The 19,253-nt window shown below is 37.5% G+C and overlaps 1 protein-coding gene across 2 annotated transcripts in view; it reads left to right on the top strand.

The window, feature by feature from the left end:
• The window catches only part of LOC131427101 (zwei Ig domain protein zig-8-like), a 711,113-nt gene that overhangs the window by 674,470 nt on the left and 17,390 nt on the right, over nucleotides 1-19,253 (top strand). For both annotated transcript variants that reach the window (XM_058590024.1, XM_058590025.1), the window contains one exon: nucleotides 9,576-9,798. In XM_058590024.1, coding sequence (XP_058446007.1) covers nucleotides 9,576-9,798 — 223 coding nt within the window. The remainder of the gene's footprint in view (nucleotides 1-9,575; nucleotides 9,799-19,253) is intronic.

Raw genomic sequence — 19,253 nt, 5'->3', positions numbered from 1 at the left:
TAATTACTTTTCATGGGCTTCAATAGAGTGCAGGAAGTTTGATTGATTATTACAAATTACGGGATCGCGCAGCCTGCTTGGATTCGATCCCAACTCCGCACATAGGTTCAGAAAAATTTTCTGGTCCAAGACACGAATAACCTTAAAGTTGAAACCTCTATAATCGAAACAAAAAAAACTGTGAAGTATCTCACACTGTTAACCATAAGACCGTTCATTTGATCGTGAGTTATTAAAAACCGGACTAAAAAATCGAAGTGAGTTTATAACCATTATTGCATACGAAACCAGAAGTTGGATCCGGATAAAATTCAACAGTTTTGCGACTAAATAACTATTCACTTGCATCTAAATTTGGGAGCGCAGTTCATCCTTTTCCGAGAGAAAATCATTTGCCTAAGTTTAGCAATAGGCATTAGATCTTCAGTGGTGATAATGGCTTCAAATTGAAAGGAACAACGCATCCAAATTATGCTCGAGCAATGCAAACATACACACTACTCGCGAAATTATTTAAATGGGCCTAACCAACTGTCATCAACATAATAAACCAACACATTCGTCTACCGTATTTCAAAGACCAGGATATCTGGAAAGGGAAGAAATCGAAAAGTCGACTTACGAAAAGACGATGAACCCTAGTCGTGATGAGACAGACTTTTTAATAAATTCTTAGACAGGAATACTATTTGACAACTGGAAAAGGAAAAGTGAAAACGATGTTTGAACATTAAGCGATGGAAGTTCTTGAAAAAATATATCTTATGTGGCAGGTCATCTGTTCCTGTGGTTTGAAGAACGACATTTGCTTCACGATTGAGGCAATCAACTAGGAAATTTATGTTCGGAAGTTTCAGGAAAAACTTTTGTTGTCATTCCTCAAGCAACTCAAATCGTTTTGTCTATTTTGACCGACTTGCGGGAAAAGGTCATAGAGGCATATACCGCGAACAACGGCCAGGTATTATCCAATGACACGAACCCTACAAACACATCAATGGAAAAGGGAAGTGAGTGTGGATTAATATTTAATCTTTGTTCTGCATGAATTGAACTTGGCAATGAAACATGATTTGGTTTGTTAAAAAAAAAAGTTTGAACGATTTACATTTATGCATTTTGAACTTTATGTAAACATTATCCTGAGCTTACCGTTTATGATTAAAATCTATTGAATGGTTGATGTCCAAACAACTACATCCTGTTCAAACAAATCCGGTTTTAATTGAATCTCATTAAAAATCCCAAGTCAGGCGGTAATGCGACAACACCATCCGTAAAACCCAGAAAAAAAAACCGAACACCGCAAATACAGCACAGCTTGGCTCATAAAAAAGCTAACACAGTTTAAGAGTTAATATAGCTTTTAGGAAAATACCCAATTTGCAGCGGTATAAAGTTGTGCTGATTTTTTGTCAATATTTTTTATGGTGATGTTCCACCGTATACCGAAGCCCATCCTGGTCGGAAAATTATAAAACCCCAGAGGGTTCCGGTTGCCAGCGTGCTGCGAAACTCTCTTTCAATATTCGCCCTCGTATTGGCAAATAACATCGCGTGGAGAGAAAAAAAAACAAAAACGAGGCAACATAAAAAGCCATGCTCAGGGTGCCACTTGGGCCGATTCGTTCCAAGTGATTACAGGGCAGGACACACTTCGTTCGTTAGGGTGGTGAAAACTTTCGACTTAAGTTAATTACTTCTTTGGGAATCGAACATGAAAGTGAAATTGAATGGTGCAGAATAATGTCCAATTTGCATGCATCGCCCTAGTACGCACTCGGATCAGATTTCCGAAACGGAACAAATGGGGTGGTAAAAACTGCGTTCAGAACCACTGATTCTATCCGTGCGCGCCCGGTCCGAATTCTCCGGCGGCATAAAATAATGGTTTGCGTAAGCGGATTTTAATGTTTTAATTATTTTATATCTGGACAGATTTTTATTGCAGTTCGGTTCAGCTGGGACACTACATTTTTATTGTTACTTTATGTTTGAGAATTATACTTGCCGTTTTATCGGTATGGATGCATGCCGGAATTGATGGTAAAGTCTCAATTCCAGCGGTTTCAGGTTTCCGGAGGGTTATTGCAACCGTGTGTCTGGGTTCAATATTTTATGATAGCGACGGTGTGTTCAATTTTTTTTTCGTTGCAAGTATTTTATGTATCATGCAAATGTTTGTAAGTAGCATCTGATAACCAACATGGGTCAGTTTATTTGATTCAGGGTGGCTCACAATTTGTGAAAAAAATGGATAACGCAGAGAGAAGTTTAGTATATCGGTGATAATCGGATCTTCATCCGTGGTTTTGTTATTATTACATCTTGATAATATTAGCTTCGGTTCGTCAAAAATGGCTAGAAAATAGCGAATGTAAGGTAGCAGGAATTGCTCTTGAACATGATTCCAAATAAATGAAATTACGATCTACACAGCTATTGAATTGTCCCTATTTCATTTTATGTACTCCTAAAGCCTTCCCTCATTATGGCCACTGTGGCTCTTGTAGCATTTTGTTCCTTCGGTAGTTACCTTAGATGGTAAATCTGTTTCGTGCGTTGGAAACTCTGCCTGCGACGGTAGTGACACATCAGCGGAATCAACTGCTCTCCGCCATGAATACCAAAAGAAAGGAAGAGTTCGATGAACTGAGTCGAATGGTATATGACACTTGGACCTCCGGGCCTGTTTTCACTAGTCGGTTTTTCAAGTGATGCATAACCTTTCTATATGAGAAAGGCAAACATAAACAAACTCGCATGGATGTCGTGTTGCGACCCGAGAAAATTTTCAGGGCGAAACTACGCGATTAAAGTCTGGTCTAGAGCGACTCCAGGTTGCTAAAACAAACATTTCAAAAGTTGTTTGGGTGACTCTGGGTCAGCTCTCGCTGACACTGCTCTGATCAATAAACGAAAACAGTATTACTTAGGCGTCATGCACAAATTACGTCACGCCAAATTTCTATAAACTTAATCCCCCCTTTGTCACAATTAGTCACAAATTTTAAAAATCATAAGTTTGTTGAAATCGGTTCAGTCATCTCTGAGAGAATTGAACGCGAAGAAAATATTGTTAAACACATACATACACCCAAACCTCCGCTTACGTAAACTTTTTACGAGAAAAATCCTAAATAACGTAATACTTTTTACGAACCAAATAACGTAAACTTTTTCACGAATCTACTTCTTTAAAAGAGGTTTTTGAAGAGTAGATATCGGTAAACGATGTTTGAGGTGGTTTTGAATCCAAGATGGTGACTTCCGGTTTATTGATATTTCTTGAAAACCCTCACAGTATTGGTTTCGGGACGGGTTTGATGAGTGAATGTCGGAAAACGATGTTTGAGGTGGTTATGAATTCGAAGTTTGCATAGCCATCTGCTCCAGTTTTTTATATCCAGAATTTCACTCTATTTGAGGCACTTGTTCAGCAGCTTCAACAGTCTTGATAATCTGAAACTGATTTGACTGGTATTATGTACATGCATATTGTATTGTATATTGTGAATGTATTCGAGCAATTCGAGTAATATCGACACAAATTGTAAGGGTTTTCAAGGAATAGACTAATAAATTCACAAATTTTCCAGGAATATCAATAAACCAAAAGTCACCATCTTGGAATTTAGAACCACTTCAAACATCGTTTCCGACATGCACTCATCAAAGCCGTTCCGAAAAGACCCATATTGTAAGGGTTTACTTGATTGCTGGAAACGATGTATGATAAAAATTTATTCACTTACTAAGTAATTCTTTGAGTAATTCTCAAATTTTGAGATAAATTGCATTTTATTTATATCGAAAATTATGAAAAAGTTGCTCTATTCATGAGTGTATTGAATATAAGAACATAACAAAAGAGGAGTGCTTATACCATTCGTGTTCCGTTCTTCAAGCTTACCAAATGTCAGTTTGTAGGTGTGTGTGAGTGGGTGGATGTGTGTATGTTGCAGAAGCATGTAGTAGCTTTTCTCGGAATTGGCTGAACGAATTTTCACAAGCTTAAATCAAAATGAAAGATCTCTTGACCTGCATCAAACTTCTCAATTTTCTAAGACTGCTTAACCGGTTAGATTCAAATGAAAACCCCATATACAAACTTAGATTCATATGAAAAGTCCTATATTCCCATACAAGGTTCCTGAATTTCATTTGGATCCGATTTCCGGTTCCGGAACTACGGGATGATATGTGTAACGAAATTAAAATAAAAACACTCATTTTTCACGTAGATGTCAGAACCGATTTCCTTCGTCTAATATTCAAATGAAATGTCTTAAGATTCCATAAAACTTTTTGTTTTTGTCGTGAATACGACTTACTTTACTATGGGGTGTCTTTTCAAAATTTACCCTCTGAGAGAGTGATAAGTTTTTGATCGTGAATATCTATTGTTGTATCTAATGAATCAACATAATTCTTGCGACATGCCATCGGAAATATGATCACAGTTTTATGATAAAATTTTCAGTATTGTGACATAGTCTCAAATAATTCAAAATTAAACTTTTCTGAAATGTTTGGTATAAACGAGTATCAAAGAGGATAATTCATAAGGCGCGTTTGCCTTTCTCGTATTTTTAAAGCTCATAGCTCAGTGATCTGTGAAAGGATTTATATAATCTAACTACCAATGGAATCGAAATTTTTCAATTATTATCGTGTATAGCAAAAGCATTGAAGTATTTCAATAGTACACTATTGAAAAACCTGTCTCATTTGCTCCATGTCAACACCAGCCAAGGAAAAGAACAAAATATCTGCTGCTGTACAACAAATCGTCCGGGAAAAATGTTCCGAAAAGTGGTGAATATCGCAGTGAGTTCCTCAATTTGGTCCTTGTGAATGCTAGAAACGAATCCCTACAGCATATTGATAGTTTCTTTCAATAAATTATGCAAATCCGAAATGAAATAATCGACAATAAAATTCTGTATGCGGCTATTTTTATAGCCGTTAGGACCGCCCATTAGTGAAAAAGCTACAAACGAAATCAGGTAGAAACAAGCCTCTCAACAAAACTTGAATCAGTTTGGATTGTATCGCCACTGCGAGCAGATGTGTTTTGTGTCGTCTGCACGCTTTCGACAAGAGCGATTACGTCACAGCTGCCAGTCATTAGCATTGGGAAAAAAACAACGGTGGAGAACATTGCACAAGATCAGCCGTTCTAATGGCTCTAAAAGTTTTCTAAAGAACTATTAGGATTTGTTGTTCGCAAATCGTAGGGAAATATCCCCAGTTTTCTGCAAATCAAGAACAGTTTGCTTAGATTTGTGCACTTTTCGCTGTGTGAAATTCACAGTAATCGAGATCAAGTGAAGCTTTCTTTGTTTTTGCGAAAAATGTGAAAAAGGGGAATGCGTGCATAATTCATACAATTGATATTCGGAAGTGTTAAGGAATATGTCAGTTGTTTTCGTATTCACGACATCCAGTTATGTCTCTGACATTACCCACCCACCTTTTTTAATCTGATACTACTTTCAGTTCAGGAGATACAGTGTTAAAATGTCAATTCCATATAAATTACTCAGGTTCAAAAACTTTTTTCAGTTTTACCAGAATTCGACTACAATTTCTCAAAAATGGCTTTAATGATTTAAAAAAAATTCATATTAAATGAAATGGTTTACAATCTTTTAGATGTATTTAATCGACCTCGGCTACACCTATTTTCGAATTTCGGTTCCGGTATCGAGAATAGAGTTTTTTCAAAGAAGACCAAATCTATTTGCAGAAACAAAAACTTAAATTAAAATATTTACAAAATTGGTGAATTTGATCCGATCCTTATTTTCGATTAAGGAATTATAGGGTGATGAGTTTTTTTTTATTTAACCCGCCATAGAAGATGACGATACTCAAAAACTTTAAAAGTTGGACTCAAAACTATTCCAATTTATTCGTCATAATAATTCATCCCCATACAAAAACGTTTTTGGGTTATACTGGGCCTTGAACACTGGTTCTGGAAGTATGGTAAATAATGACCAACAACTCTAAATTGAAACTCATTTAGACATCTCATGGAATGCTCAATCGATTACCACACGTTTAAATTCAAAGGAATAATTTTATGGTTTCATACAATTTCTCTTTTCGATCCGACTTGCAATTCCGAAGTTGCAGGGTTCAAACGGTCATGTGGAAACGATGGTCAATAAAGTAATTTCATGAAAACTAAAAACACCGAAAAATATTTATGCAAAAGTCACAGGCATCATTTCTCTGCTAGGTGGATTAAGTACGATTTTGTGATAACACTTACTTTTAATCGTTACAGTAACGCGGACTTTAATTGTTTGAACCAGTTTATTTACAGTTACTTGACGACTATTGAGGAATTAATTTATTTACAGCACACGCGAGAAAATCCCAGAACATTCTGAACTAGTCGGAATACGTACTCCGAAAAACTAGACAAACTAGATAGCATTCAAATAACCACAACTTTGTAATTTTCTCACTGTTTTAGCGCCCACTTCTTCCGATATTTTTTGCATTCTAGTTTAGATTTCATTTTGAAACAATGAAAACAAAACTAAGCGATCCAACTAACACAAAATGGCACCTGTAGCTACAAATGGTTATTACGACTATTAGGCTGATCGCTCGAATAGTATCCTAAATACGGTTTATCACGATAAACTTAAATTTAAAGTTATGATTCTACTAAAGTTTAAATATATTCATTGAAGTTCTGAGTAACTTTTAATAAGCGTGCACACAAAAGAATAACCGTTCTCGAGATATTTGAACATGGAGTTCAAGGAAATTTTTGTTGGATTGCACCGTCCCATCAAGTTGTTGGTGATTCTAAATATAATCTTAAATAACTGTCTTTGTTGCATTGATACTGAAAAACCTGTGTCTGTATCTGATAATATATTAAAATTACTTTTCAAGCTTAGTTGGAACCGATTATTTGTGATCAAATCAGCTATGAGAAATCGTCTGTTCTTTACATATGCTAATGCACCCAAACTTCCATTTATGTAAACCTTTTTTACGTTACCTCTTTTTACGTATTTTTTTTGCGAACAAAATCCCAAATAACGTAAACTTTTTTTACGACTTCGTAAAAAGAGGTGCTGCATACAAAGGAAATCATTTCCGGCTCATTCACATTCCAAGGAAATTATTACAATATGGGTATTTTCGGAACGGGATTGATGAGTAGATGTCGGAAAACTAATTTAGACGTAGTTCTGAAATCCAAGATGGTAACTTCCGGTTTCGTGATATTCCTTAAAAAGCCTTACAATATGGGTACTTTCGGAACGGGTTTTATGTGTAGATGTTGGAAAACAATGCTTGAAATGGTGCTGAATTCCAAGATGGCGACTTTCGGTATATTGATATTCCTCGATAACCCTTACAATATACCTCAAAACTCCTACAATAACCGGTTTGAAACGATGTTTGAGGTGGTTCTCAATTCTGCTTTAGTTCCTTATATGTAGAATTTCGCTATGTTTAGGGCACTTGTTCTGCCGTTTCAACAGTCTTGATAATCTGATTTGACTGGTATTGTAGTATTTTTTACTGAATTAAACTATAATTTAGATCTGCCGCAGATATTATACCACTGCTTCAAAAATGTAAATGCCTACTTATGAAAACCGTTCTAATATATACATATTGTGAAGGTCTTGGAATTCAGAACCACCTCAAACATTGTTTTCCAACATTTACTCATCAAACCCGTTCCGAAAATACCCATATTGTAAAGGATTTCAAGTAATATCGATGAACCGGAAGTCGCCATCTTGGAAATTGATGCGAATTAGAACATCCTTTTTCTACAAATACTGATAATTTTTGTTCCATAGTTATCCATTATATTATACATATCCAATAATGTACATACAAGAGGAAAATTTTTTTTACGACGAAAATTTTAAATAACGTAAACTTTTATTACGTCATAAGTCGATTTTCGAAGCCCCGATTATTACATAAATGGAGGTTTGGGTTCTGCCGAAATTTTAATTTCTGCATGAGCAGGTGTCACAATAATATATTATTATAAAAAAATCTCATATCTTAATGGTTAAACTTAACTTTATTTTGATTGAAAGCAAAGTCTTGGCATTATTAAATTCCTTTCGTGGAATTTGGCCTTTCTGTTTCAACAGACTTCGCAGCCAATTCTTAGCGTACAGAATCATTGCATGGCTAGTACTATGGATCCTACTGACACTAAGAATCCTTTCAGGTCGGGGCTCGAACATACGACAGCTGGTTTGTAAGACCAACGTCATATGCATTGAACCGCCAACCCGGGACTAAATCGCTAAAAACTTTTGTAAAAATCTTACTAAAAAAATATAGTCACAAATTCTGATGTTGAACTATTGTTACACTATTTCTTAATTCCTTCGATGAAATATTAAGCAAATATTGAGTATCGCCATTACAACATAGGCATAACAAATCAAGGTCTAATGATTTTTATTACTTTTGTGTTTGTAGTTTGTTCACATCTATTCTGGTATTGCCCCATTTAGTAGCAAGTTTAACGAAGCTATGCTATTTTTCGCTATCAACGATAAACAGAAACTATACGAGTCCTGTATGGATGCTAACTAGCAACGGGTTTTGCCCATTATTTGCTCATGGAAAGTCACGTCAAAGCATCATTCATAACAATTCTCCTCAAACCAAGCATCCAACTTGGTTCTGATTGAAGTAAGATGAGTTATATGTGCAACATTTTCGAAATTGTTTTATTACACTCTTTCCGGTGTAGAAATACGTGCATCATGCATGAGAAGAGCACGTCGGCAGTCACTGGAGTGGTGTGTTTCCATGCATGTAACACACCCACATCGAAACCAGACTGACAGGCAAGTCGAACTGAACCAACTCAAACTCAACCAACATCCGTTTCCGGGATAGGATGGATGAGTTGCTGGCTGTCGGAATGCAGAATACAAATGATAATCGAACTATAAGAAGTACTTCGCTCTTCTGGTGTAGAGTGCTGCTGCAATAACCGCACAGCTGGCTAACTCCTATCGACTGAATGGGTGTAGATAAATTCATCCTGCAGAAAAACAATTTCGGGAAATGCGCATGAAGGTACTTCCACTGCATTCGGACAACTAGCAGTGTTGGAAATGTCATGAATAATGGAATTATGTAATTGTTTTTTTTAATCAAAAGCACTGATGGTCTTCCATTGAACTAGTTTTTCTGTTTCGTAGTTTATTCCATTTTAAATAAAAAGCATCACCGCATTAAAATTTATGGAAGCTGTTGTGTACATTTGCAAAATTTCTGAACTAAGCAGATTACTCTAAAAGCCATTCATCCCTAATGCTGTTGGACGCTAGATTGTATTTGCTCCAACGAAACGTAACACGCTCTGACAAGCAGGGCGATATTTTTGGTTCATACGAACAGATGACAGATACTTATAACGAGTGCCATTGCGATGGTGGTCCTGATGATATCATGTAGCTTACATAAATTTCATCTGCTCTCATCCACGTACACCAATGTTTATTATTTCTCACACGGTGGTAACTTTGCCTTTTCCGCTCGGTTCATTACAGATGCTGCTACAAGTGTCCTGGGTTCGGCACCGGGACATTCACCTGCTCACCGTTGGCCGCTACACGTACACCTCCGATCAACGATTCCGGGCGATTCATCATCCCCACACAGAAGACTGGAGCCTGCAGATCAAGTATCCGCAGCACCGTGATTCGGGCATCTACGAGTGCCAGATCTCGACGACGCCCCATATGAGCCATTTCGTGCACCTGAACGTAATAGGTAAGTGAAGTGATGTATGATGCTCCCACCGGATAATAACAAGTGTCCTATTTTTCGGACCCAATGCTCGAAATTGCTCTCTGATAATATCCCCGGGTGGGATATAAATTGCCAACATTCTTCATGCTCTCAACGGTGCCCCGGGATTGCGTGTTTGTGTGGGCGCCTGCGTGTGTTGAAAAAGCAAAATTCCTGCTAAATGAGTGTTTCAAAATAAATTTAACGCGGTGCAGACGGGCGTCGTTCTACAATGGACCTAGCGTTGATGGATGAGCTGTAAATAAACTCCTACGAACGGGACTATTGCTGTGGTTAACGCAAAAATAAAACCCCTAATTCAAACTAAATTTTATTTTCGATTCGATAGAACCGTGGTAATTGCTGCTTGGTAGTTAAATTTTTCCGAAGGGCTTTGAAGGGCAGATGTTAAATTGAATAATAATGTGTTGAGCCACCAGGTAGCCTAGTGCAGATCGGATTTAAATATTGTGTATAGAGTGGATTATTAGCATTATTTTGTGCAAACTGGCATGCTGACAGCATTATCAAACCATTCTCTTGTACCACTGATCTAGCGTTTTGCTACGGTTGCTTGAATTTTAAACTACAGTAACGTTGATCACACTTTGAATATCTTTTAGTCATTCACCTGTTTCAAAACGTTAGTTACATGATTAAACTAATAATTATTGTTTTTTAGAATAAAACAAATTTGCTGTTAGTTAAATTCAAGATGCATTTTTTATTCGCCATCTTAAAACTAATTACAGTTACTTAAATAGGCTGCATAAATCAACTACGAACTTTTATATGCACCCCAGCCATTGAGGTCTGTACAGACTTCTCTGCAACCGATTTAGCAGATTTTGTCCAAGATTTTCCAAAATTTTCTACAGTTGTTGCTTGTTATTTATAATGAGAGAGTTCTCTCTTCGCGAGAACCCAACACCGCTTGATAAGTCGCAACTCCGGGCAGTTAAATGGATTAGCCTCTTTCGGTACAACTCCATTCGTTTTATACCATTTAAAAAACATATTTGGCAAGATGCCAAATCCGGGTGAATTGGCGAAGGAGCGTCATAGCTACACAGAAATGGTAACAATCACTTCTATAGGCATTTTTCAAAGTTTTCTTGTTTACCGTTCCGGTAGTGATGCAATTTTGGCTTGCACGACCACAACTGCATATTGCCTTTCCAAGCCAAGTATTTTTAGGGAAACTTTGACTTTTTCTTCGTCTTGAAATGCTTCTTTACGTCATTCCGTTGCATGGCAGTATATACAGACATTCCGGGAAGTTGCTTAAAGTCTTTCAGCACATAAGTTTCATCGTCCATTATGACACAGAAAAACTTCGTCATATATTCGCGATAAAGACTGTCCCAGAAAGGCGCACTTTGATTTCGCTGTAAATAATTCACAAGTGTTAGATATTCAAATTTTATTCGATATACTGATAATATTAGACTACAACAACAGAATATTATTATATTATTAAAAAAAAAAATTCTCAACATTTGCTACTTAGCCATTGTAGACTAGCTGGCGCACCTTCTTGCGAACGTTCCTCATTAAATTCCGTACAGACAAGTTTTGACGCTTTTTTCCAATCTTTTTCGAACTGTTGAATGGTTTCGGCTGCCGAGACATGTTTCCTAAGATGTGCCTTCGTTAATGCCCAAAATTCCTCAATTGGTCGAAGTTGTGGGCAATTTGGTGAATTTATGTCTTTTGGGACAAAAGTGACATTTTTGGTAGTATACTATTCTACCGTTGATTTCGAGTAGTGGCAAGAAGCAAGATCTCGCCAGAAGACAACAAGATCCTTGTGGCTTCTACCCATAGAATTGTTTGGTGATGAAGGGTTTCGAAATGTTACCGCAGCTACAAATTGCTTGCCAGACCATAGCTTTCTTATCAAATTTTTCGACTTCAATCGATGTCTCGGACTGGTTTAACACTTGCCCTTCTCGCACCGTATAATATTGTGGTCCCGGCAAAAATTTGTAATCGAGTTTCACGTAGGTTTCGTCGTCCATGATTATGCAGTTCAAATTTCCAGCAAGAATCGTATTGTACAGCTCTCGGCCTGATCGATGCTTCTTATTTCGGACTACGTTTTGGTTGTTTCTGCTTCTTATAGGTTCGAAGATTCAAACGTTCTTTAGCACGAAAAATATTTGACTTCGAAGTGCCCAATTTTTTGGCCACATCCCGAACTGAAACCTCCTTCTTTTGCTCGAACGCCTTCAGTATACGTTTACCCAACTGAGGGTTAGCAGGACACGTTTTCGGTTTATCCTCAAAGGTGTTATCCTCACCAAACTTCCTGATTGCATTTCGCACGGCTTTTTCACTTACTCTTTCCATTTTTGCTATCTTTCCCAGTGACAGTCCGCGTTCTGTGCACCATTTGTACACAATTTTTCGACGTTGTTCTGCTGAAAGTCCACGCATTTCGAAACAAACTAATGAAAACGAATAAACAACTGCACAAGTGGTTAAAGAAGAGTGTGCGTACCGAAAATAATCTGGTCTCCTCTGTAATATTTGCTTTAATTTCGTGTCCATCTTGTGGTTACTGAGATCCGTTTTTATTCTGCTCCCAGTCTTCCAGTGACTGTTGTCAAATGTGTATTAAAAGATATATGAACGATATGGACAATGCTTGCTGGGAAACCAAGCTGTTTTACAAGTTTTCCGGATCCGGATATTCATTGCGATTGCACACAATTTCTTTTCGCAGTTGCTCTTCTTTCGACGTCATCTTCGATCTAGAAGCTTGTAGTATCACCAAACATTGATCTAATACAACAGGCGTCTGTGTAATATTTTACGCGTTGATGAATTAATTCCATACATAAGCGCATCCGGCGGAATTATTTCAACCAAAAATTGATCCACTGGCTTCCTGTTTCATGTAGTGAAAGGCCACTAAAATGAGGGCTCGTAAGCCTAGGTGCCTTTTCCGTGCCGATGACTGAATGATTGCAGGAGATTACATAATGCAGATTTGCCCTTGCAGAGCTCTAAACTCCGTGTCACAGTTAGACTGACTATTTGAAGACATAGACAGAAAGTATGCCTACTATTTGGCATATTTGCCGCATAACCGGTCTTCGCTGAGTTGTGACTTAATATTCTTCACAGAGCTGCAAATTGCCAGTCATGTCAAATGACCTTGACAGACTGACTAAAATCATCGTCAACTGTAATCAATACGGTCAAAGTGTCTGTCAAATGAGATACTCGATAGTTCTATGACTAAGTAGAAGTAACAGATCGGCTGAAAAGTTCGTATCGTTTCTATGAGAGGGCGCCACTAGAATTAAATCCATACCATTTTCAGTTAGTACCAACCTTCAAAAGATACGTGTATAAATTTGACAGCTGTCTGGTTATTAGTTTGTGAGATATTGCATTTTGAGTGAAGCTACTTTTGTTATTGTGAAAAAAATGGAAAAAAAGGAATTTCGTGTGTTGATGAAACACTACTTTTTGATAAAAAAAAGTACCGCCGATACCAATAAATGGCTTGATGAGTGTTATCCAGACTCTGCACCGGGCGAAGCAACAATTCGTAAGTGGTTTGCAGAATTTCGTACTGGTCATATGAGCACCGAAGACGATGAACGCAGTGTACGTCCAAAAGAGGCTGTTATCGATGAAAACGTGAAAAAAACCCACATAATGATTTTCAATGACCGTAAAGTGAAGTTGATCGAGATAGCTGACACCTTAAAGATATCAAAGGAACGTGTTGGACATATTATTCACGAATATTTTTATATGAGAAAGCTTTGTGCAAAATGGGTGCCGCGTGAGCTCACAATCGATCAAAAACAACAACGAATTGATGATGCTGAAATTGAACGAATTGGGCTTCGAATTGCTCCCTCATCCTCCGTATTCTCCAGATTTGGCCCCAGTGACTTTTTCCTGTTCTCAGACCTCAAGAGAATGCTCGCTGGTAAAAAAAATTTAGAAGCAATGAAGAGGTATTCGCTGAAACTGAGGCCTATTTTGAGGCAAAGGACAAATCGTACTACAAAAATGGTATCGAAAAGTTGGAAGATCGCTATAATCGCTGTATCGCCTCTGATGGCAATTATGTTGAATAATAAAAACGAATTTTGGCAAAAAAATGTGTGTTTCTATTAAACGATACGAACTTTTCAGCAGAACTGTTATACTCAGTCAAAAACAGACGACTTTTTTTGCTTTCTCTCTCATTCACCTGGTTATTTTATTTTCTACTGCACTGGACTTTGCTCACTGAACATAGTGAACAAAGATGTTTATATGACATTCAAGAAAGTAGAAGCATCAGTTCACATTCACATCTCATCCAAGTCAGTCGATGAAACAAAACCACTTACGATCGGGACGGAAGAAACCAAATACATTGTGTAGTGAACAATAGAACGACCTCGAAATGAGTAAACCAAAGAGTACAATTATTGTTGACTTCAGGCAGTGCAAAATTCGACCTTCGATACGAGAACTTGAAGGTTTGCTTAAGGAGCAAATGCATCTTGACATTAAACGTGTGCATTTACTTCAATGCAATAGGACAAAAAATGTTGTCTTCAACCAATTTTATAAAGAGTTGGATGCAATTCAATTCGCTAAAGACAATAATAATGTGCACTATGTGGAGCATGAAAATATCAAGTACAACATTCCAGTATATATGGAAGATAGTGCTATAGAAGTGCGTGTGCATGATCTTCCCTCAAGCGTCATCGATCCTTATATTCGCAAAACTATGTCCCAATACCGAGAGATTCTCTCTATCGAAGAAGAAAAGTGGAAGAAGTTTTTCCCCGGTATTCTAAATGGCGTACGTTTGTTACGTATACACTTAAAGAGGCCTATACCTTCTTATGTGACTTTCGGTCAGGATACAAGAATCCTGTGCAAATCACTTGTTACCTATGACAATCAGATGGCCACATGTCAATATTGCCAACAAGATGTTGGGGTTGGTGTGAAGGAAGCGTCGTTGTCCTTTGGTGTAGTTGTCTCCCTGTCTAGTTTATCGCATGGCTTACCGTAATGTGATAAACTAGACAGGGAGACAGCTACACCAAAGGACAACGATGCTTCCTTCACACCAACCCCAAGCAACCCCAGTGCACATGTAACAGCCACCAACAACAATGAAGCATCCCCTTCAACGAAACCATCATCATCCTTTATAGAACAAAGTACACCAGCTGCAGTTAACAACTTACCCTCCAACCAACCAGCAACTGCAATCAATGTACAACAAGGTGCATTTACAGCAACTCTCAACGAGCCCAAGACTACAATCAACAAGGAAAACGAAAAGGAAACGGAAATCACACACAACACCGACGATGAAGCAATGGATGATGAGATAAGCCATGGAAAAAGTGACCTTCGATCTTCGTTAGATGGAAATGGAAGCTCATCTCTCCCTAGAAAAAGGGTAACAAAAAGAGATCCAATAGCAAAAAAAACAATTCTTAAGTAACAAAAATGTAAGCCAATCGGACACGTAAAGCTTGTACGCGAAAAAACCTGAATAAAAAAATAATGATTAAAAAAACTGTAGAAGCATGAGCTTTTGTACCGCCAAAGCACGTACCAAAAGCGTTTCAAATCATGAAATCTGAGTCTGAATATTTTTTCGATGAAAGTCGGATTCTATTAAACATTGGAAAATTTACGTAAAGAACAAAAACTAGTGGAAGGAACGGGTATGGAGATACTTCAGGAATCACTAGGAACTAAAAAGATTAGGAAACAGGTGAAAAAAGATGACAAATTATTCAAAAATATGGAGAATTTTGTAGAAATAGACAACTTTTCTGATTACATTACCGGTGTTGCATTAGTATTAAAACACTAATACACTCAAACCTCAATTTTCGAACCCTTTTTATAAGTTACTTCTTTTTACTTAACTCTTTTTACGAACCAAATCCCAAATAACGTAATCTTTTTTTACGAACCTACTAAAACCTGAAAAGAGGTTTTGGCATACAATGAAACGATTACCGGTTCATTTATATTCCATGGAAACCACTACAATATGAGTGTTTTTGGAACGGGTTTAAAGAGTAGATTCCGGAAAATGATGTTTGATGTATTTTGATATTCCTTGAGTTCCGGTTTCTTAATATTCCTTGAAATCCCTTACAATATGGGAACGGAATTGATAAGTAAATGTCGGAAACGATGTTAAGGGTGATTCTAAAATTCAAGATGGAAACTTCCGGTTTATTGATATTCTTTGAAATCCCTTACAATATGGGCATTTTCGGACAGGATTTGATGTGTAGGTGCCATAAAAACGATGTTTGTGATCGTTCCGAATCCAAGATGACCCCTTCCGGTTTACTCATATTTTTTGAAAACCGTCTTATAATTGAGATACTTTTGGAACGAATTCAATGATAAAATGCAAAAAAAGCCATGTTTGAGGTTGTTCCGAAATCGATCCGGTTTATCGACATTTCATGAAAACCCTTTCAATGGGAGAATCTACTTATCAATCCCGTTCCGAAAATATCCATATTATAAGGGGATTTTAGGGCTGATGCCAGTAGGTCACGTATAACCATGTGGCTCGCTCTGCGTATTACATTTCTCTCCATGCTCTCTCGTATCTGTGCAAAATGACTCTCGATGGGCCGGGTAGCCAAGACAGTTTTGATATTTTCGGTTACAAGTTTGACTACATCACATAAAATCCAATAAAGCTACCGCTTGTTTGACAGCCTTTCTGGGCCGATTCTATTTCTCTCTCATTTTTCGTTACGTTACCAGGAAACTGGAGCAGAGAAAATGGCGCGTGCATATAAATCGACTTACCTTCACAAAAATAACATTCACTTCATTTTTATCGCGACAACATATATGTCGAATCAAAAATAAATTATCTAAACATTGTCAGGATGGATTTTTGATGCATAAGATAGGCTATTCTAACAATAATATCATTTTGCTATAAATAATTAGGAGTCTTTCGTTGAAAACTGTTTCTGCAAAGCAGGGGTAAGAATATTTCAAATAGATAAAAAACATATTGAATATTATGCTCAAAAGCTTGACTAACATGGAAAAAAATAATTTTCAAAATTGTGACCCTTTAACCAGTTGAAACAGTCAGCAGAGCGACCCGTGGTACTCAATTCAATTTATGCAATATAACTGTCATTTAAAGTTTGTCGTCAGCATTCAATGATCACCGGAAAAAGTGAACTGAGGCTGCATGCAACGTACGCAAATGCATCGTGTTGCTGTAGTAATTTAGCGGTTTTGTTTGCGCCTGCAGCATGGAGGAAAAAAACAGAGTCCCCATGGAAGTTGCATTTGAGTAGGTCTTTAGTCGTGTCATGGTTTCCAACCAGGCTACCCGCATCATGTCAGCGAAATAGGACACTATCCAAAGACCCATTGACATCACCGGTCGATTTGAAACCGTGAGGTAAGGAACGAGCTCCATGACCCTGGTTCGCTGTTGGATGATGAAAGTTGATTCGAGTATCCAGGTACGACGGATGATAAGGGTTCCCTGCATTATTTTGTGTCAGTTTGAAACCAACCGTCGACGTCCATCACACGTTTCTCGGTTGCAAGAGGACACCAGAATGCGCTCATCAGAAGCTGGGTAATATATGCGACGATGGTGGTAACGTTTTAGCAACAGCAGCCTCCAAAAGCAGTGCCGTTCTGCTGTGGAGCTTCATATCCTGTCCGTGGTAACATGAATACGCTATTGAATTGAATGTGATGAGTTTCGTAAATAGTCTGTGCAGAAGGTTTGAGGCAAATTGTACGAATCGGGCTGGACATTATTCGAGCCTGAATAGGTTCCAATACGAAATGGATTGCTTTATTGGTTACATTTTCTAGTTGATTGGATTTCGTATCCGTTCCGTTATTGAAAGTGACGAGCATTATACGATCGCCGTGGCAACATTTGTGAGCCAAAATCTCGGCTTGGTTTCTTGTGGCAACCACGAATTTCATGTAAACATGATAGTGCGCATCGTCGCTGAACGAATGAACTGGGTTCGAGATTTGAATGCAATGCGTTTATTGCATCGAAATGGCTTGTTTCGTGGAAACTCTAGGAAACCATGAAAAGTCAACGTATTCTCATTATACAAACAAAGCGAAAATGATCGAATTCTGAGCAGGAAATTTCGTAAAGAATGTAGACATTTGCTTTCTCCGATAGTAGTTTAAGGATCACCGCAGCTTGGATGATGCATGGCCTGAAGTTTAGTAGTTTCGATTTGTCATAGTTCGTCAGGGACGAATTGCGAAAGGGTGTAGCCGGGTATGCATCTAAAAACTGACCCTAAACGGAAATTAAATTGATGTAAGTTTTTTGAAAGGGTTTTTATAGGAGATGATTTTCCCAAAATTTCAACCCTTTAACTGCTATATTTGTGGAGTTAGGGTGGTTCTTCTCATTTTCATTTCATTTAACTTCTTCGAAAACATCTTTAACAAAAAACTTGAACAAAATTAGGAATATTTTAGGCATTACCACTCTAGATTTTACATCAAAAATAAACCATTTATGAGTGCATTACGCTGTATTACGGGTATAAAATCAGACTTGAAAACAAATATATCATTCGAAAAACTATGCGCCTCCTTCAAAATATCATTAGATGGAGACGCATGGTATTTAGTTCTAAAATCATACATCAGTCGTCCTCAGAACTAGATACCATGCGTTTTCATCTACAACTTGAGTTCAGGGCTTGAGTATTGATAATTTACTATGAGTTAGATGATAATAATGGGCCGTATGAATAAAACGTAGCATGCTTGAATTTCGGTAGTAAATGCTACGTGTGGATCACGTTCCTGTCAAAACATGCTACAAACTGTAGTATTTACTACAAGTTTTCGGTAGGTAGCTCTAGAGGTTGCTACTCATGTGTTTGTTGATAAAGTGAAGTACGGAAATTAAAAAGTGGCATTTTTACAGATGTAAGTAAGTTTCTTGCTTTGTGCATGATTATGCCAGCTTTTCCGGCCCTGTGTCGATACGGTATGCAGTGAATGCTTAAAATCGGAAGTAGCATTAACTACACGTTCGAACTTGTTTTTTATTCATACCAAACCGCGTTATACTCTGTGGACTTTGTTTTTGAGAAGATACTACAAACAACAGACTTTACTACATTTTATTCATACGGCCCAATGTTTTAGCTTAACGAATAGAATTTCAATATTGCTATAGTTTCTTTTTCGTCATTGTAAAATCGTTTCTGAATGCTTGTTGTATACAGACATCAATTGATTTATTGGTCCATTTTTGCATAGTTTGTTGGCTGGTGGTTTGTAATGAAAATATTTCGATTTCTTCGATCACTGGAATCTATGCGATTTGAGACAATGTAATTTACAAATGAGACCATTGAAAATTATCTGCGTTCTTTTAATGTTGGACTACTGGTAAG

Source organism: Malaya genurostris, chromosome 2 (genome assembly GCF_030247185.1).
Source record: "Malaya genurostris strain Urasoe2022 chromosome 2, Malgen_1.1, whole genome shotgun sequence".
Taxonomy (NCBI): Eukaryota; Metazoa; Arthropoda; class Insecta; order Diptera; family Culicidae; genus Malaya; species Malaya genurostris.
This window is presented reverse-complemented; position numbering and strand designations above follow the sequence as displayed.